Source organism: Planococcus citri, chromosome 5, assembly GCF_950023065.1.
Source record: "Planococcus citri chromosome 5, ihPlaCitr1.1, whole genome shotgun sequence".
Taxonomy (NCBI): Eukaryota; Metazoa; Arthropoda; class Insecta; order Hemiptera; family Pseudococcidae; genus Planococcus; species Planococcus citri.
Window position 1 is genome coordinate 66,852,788 of NC_088681.1, and position 4,232 is coordinate 66,857,019.

The 4,232-nt window shown below is 41.5% G+C and overlaps 1 protein-coding gene across 1 annotated transcript; it reads right to left on the reverse strand.

Annotated features, from left to right (window-relative positions):
- Positions 1–260: 260 nt before the first annotated feature.
- On the reverse strand, positions 261–3,116 carry LOC135848432 (uncharacterized). The gene has a single exon (XM_065368333.1). It carries the CDS (start codon positions 3,114–3,116, stop codon positions 261–263), a length of 2,856 nt encoding a protein of 951 aa, XP_065224405.1.
- Positions 3,117–4,232: the final 1,116 nt, after the last annotated feature.

Sequence of the window (4,232 nt, forward strand, 5' to 3'; positions counted from 1 at the left end):
CACTCGAAGCCATGTCTGAGTAGTTCAGTTCATATTGAGCCAGTGATATAATGGCTTTTTTTTCGTAAAGGTGGCTGCTCTGATGGCTGTTTTTAGATCGTTGATGTTGATCTGTTCTTTGAGATAAGGCTGAGTGATTTCAGGCCTTCGTCGTGGTATTATATTTGCTAAAAATACTGCGAGTGAATCTCCAATGAGTTCAAACTCTTCTTGTGGTAGCTCATGGAATTGCTCCACTTGTGCTAATTTGCACGCGTCAGCTACTCGTTTCCCAACGGCAATCCTGCTGAATCAATTGATCCCTCAGGTGAGGTAGGGGGGGATTGTTGCTCCTCTGAGCTTTCATTCTCTGATGGTGTTTCTTCCTCATTTACTTGATTAACACCATGTGTCTTTTCCTTCGATTTTTTATACTTAGACTCATCTTTTCTGTCTTTTTGGTAGGTTTTGGTAGCCTCTGATTTGGGCTGACTTTTATTTTTATCGTAACTAGGCTTTTTATACTTGTCAGTTGTGCGCTCACTTTTGTTTTCATTGGTGTTATTCCGCACTGTGTGTGAATTGGAGCGCCTATCAGTACCGCCAAAACTGGATCGACGATTCTCTGATCTTTGTTGCACATTTCGAGCTTGAGTAACAGGCCTTTCTGGTTCAGGTGGTCTCTGAGCAAACTCTTCAACACGAGTCATTCCATTCAGTCTTTTCTCAAAAATGTTGATATCTTGCAATTCAATCTCAGTGAAACGAGGTCTGAGACTGGGTGTCATTTTATAGTATATCAACATAATAATATCCTCGAATGGTGAGTTCGTAGTTTTGAGTACTTTTAGCCATATCATCAATTCTGAACATTGTGTGGTCGAGGATGTTTTACACACTGGCATATTTCTGAAGTGATTTCTAGCCTCATTTTGTCTCTGAGGACCCCAAGCACAATCGATGAAATCTTTTCTCAATTGATAATAATCAGTATTATTTTCTTGCAAATCTTTCCAAGGTGCCATATGAATCAGCTTATCATCAATTAGGACCATTAGGGCATCGCAGTACTGACTTTGGGATACTTGGTATGGCTGCATGCGTCTTTCAAATCGGTGCAAAAAGTTGTAAACTTGGTACTTATTTTCTTCCGAATATCTTACCCCAAATTCACGCAATCTGTCTGGTCTTATGTTGAAATTTGAATTTCCAAACCTGATTCTATAATTTAATCTGCGTTCTGGGGGGTTGTTTTGCTGCTCACGTTCTGCCTGAATCCATCTAGGATCAATCTGTACTTCTTGATCATCGTCGTTTCCGTTTCGATCATTCGCTCGATCATCGCGTCGATCATTTCGTCGATCATCTCGGTTGTCACGATTATGGTTATTACTGTTGCTACTGCCGTCGAAGCTGTTACGATTGTTGTTGTTATAATCGCTGCTTCGGTCGCTATTTCGATCATCTCTGTTACCTCGATCATTTCTGCTATCTCGTTGATCATTGTAGCTATCACGTCGATCACGGCTGCCTCGATCGCTGTTTCTATTGTCTCTGTTATCTCGATCATTTCGATGATCTCGATCGTTGTTTCTATCATCTCTGTTTGATCGTGATTCTCTTGAAGATGATCTATCGCGATTAGGTCTGTTATCTATTGTACGATAGCCACTGTTACTGCTACCGTTGTTGCCACATCTCTCGTTACTGCGGCTGTCGTTATTAGTGTTGCCCCTGTAGGGGGCGGGGGACCTTGATCGATCTCTAGATCCTCTCCTTCCTCGGAAAAGATCTGCGCCTTTGCCTGGATTTACACTGCTGCGACTGGCAGTGTTATCGGCATTGGTAGTGTTTACGTTGTGCACAACTGTAGGCACAACAGGGGGCTGGTAGGGTGGTTCTCCTGGATCATGAAGCTCTGCTATGAAACCGTCAACGTGGTCTTTCCATGATAAATACTCCGCTCTTTCGATCTGCATATTTTCTTGATCTTCCAAATACTGCATTTGGATCTGATGCATCAGGTTACTCATGTACATATTTCTTTCTTTCATTTTATTCATAATGAGCACGTGAGAGGTGAGTACATGGTCAGTAGTTTGCTTGTAGGCTCTGAAGGTTGTTCTCATTTCTGATCTTAGATCATTGATCTTTTTCTCGTGATCTTTTTTGAGATCTGATTTCATTCTGGCCATTTGAGCACGTAGCTCGAGATATAGATGACCTACATCATCTCTGGTTTTTGAAATCGCCTTTTCAGAATCAATTACTCGACTACTAATGGTGTCTTCATTTTTATCGTGATTATCAGACACAGCATAGGCCCATTTTCGAAAAATTAACTCGTCCTGAGACAACGGCGCTGGATATTGCTCATCAGGCTTTTTCTCAATTTTCAAATCAATTTTCTTCTCAACATTCACAGGATCAAAACTGCAAATTTGGGCCATTTTGGATTCAGCAATATTTTTTAAACATCTCTCTGATCGGTTTATTTCATCTTCGAGTTCATATTCCAGTTCATTTTGGTTTATCGATGCATCAGGATTTTCGAATCCTGACAGTAGTGCACTGCTCCCAGCTACAGCTTCATCAGCACCATTCGCATCTATTTCGTCTAAGTCAGTTTTTAGAAAATCCAAATCACCATCCTCGAGTGCTTCCTGATATTCCTGGGAATCGATCTGAACTTCAGCACTTCGCCATTCCCTTCTCTGATCTAAAATATTCTCGTGCAAGCTGCGCAATAATTTTCGATCTCTAATTTTGGTTGGCTTCGATTTAGGTGTTTTTTGAATTCCTAGTTGTTCACGGCGTCGAAAATCAGCATCTTTTGCAGCATTTCTGGTCGAACGTCTCAGCTGCTTTTTACCGTTATTCTGATTTTCATTTAAACATCTCTGATTTTCATTTAAACATCTCTGATTTACGCCGTCACTGTCATATTCTCTGATTTCAGGTCGCAATTGTGTCACACGTGTGTCCAAGTTAATCGATGGAAAACTGGATCGTCGCGAATTGTCAATTCCAGGATTTGGAGAATTATTTTCAGCCGTCATCTCATATAGTCGTCGCATCCGTTCAGGTAATAATTCGAGAAATTCATCCGATAAATATTCCAAATTACTCGTAGCCATTATCGAACTTGTAACTTCTCTGTTTCAGGTACGTGGTACAAGCTTTTACAACGTTCGGCGCTTGACCTTGAGCTTTCGTGTCGAGCTTGTTCAACTGTGCTCGGTTTTTCCAAACCAAAGCTTGTCGAACTTGGTATGAAAGCTCTATTTATTACGCGATTTTCGACACTTTTTCGCGATTTTTTCGAGAATAAAATCTCACGTACCTGTTCTGATGAACGTTGCGGTCGCCAAGTTGACCGTTGGTTGATCGTTGCAGTCGCCTGGTTGACTGATTGGTCGCCTGGTTGACCAAATTGGACCGAAATTTTTCCGAATAAACGATAAAAAAAATTCGTGATTTCTTCGAATCGTCTCTGTGAGGTGAAACCTCAAATGGAAAACAAGTTTCCGGTGCAATAAATTGCAATTTGCGTCTTACGAGCGCAATTGTAGGCTAGGCCTGAGAACACGCGGTGTGCCTCGTTTTTCGACTAAAACGTCTCTGCTTGCGCCTAAATATTGCAATAAATGCAATTTTGAAAAGCCCTGGGTTAGAGAACCACGCTTGGGCGCCAAATATGTGGTGGTTTGGGACGTCTTTACTTTGAGGGAGACGTCGTCAAAACCAGCGTGCATATAATAAGCCCAGGGAACCTAAACTTGCCCGATATCCTTGCGAAAGATATCAAATTGCAGTGATGTTGAGACACCTCATAAATGATCATAAGACCGCTAAATGTTCGTAATGTTTTATTCACTTCTCTGGTATAACACACGCGAAGACTTATAATAAAACACACTACACATTATTGAATAAAATACACTTGTAGTATCGACTACAAGCGGAAGCTCTGAACTTGCTACCTTACGCTAGCACCAGTGAAAATATACCTAGCGAGCTTTCAAAGCTCGAAGCTCGGAGTGGCGCATCTCGAACTACTTCGATAGAGTGCACTACTCGTGAGCAGTGCTGCCACTCCGACAGGAACACAACTTCCCTCTAGGTGGAAGCTGCGGGCGCATCCCCTACCGGTACAAAATTCAAAATTCTGGAGAAATTGAAAAATCGTGCTGGAGGCTCCAGGATATCTGTAAATGGTGAAAATTTGGATTTGGGTAATCAATATTAGTTTT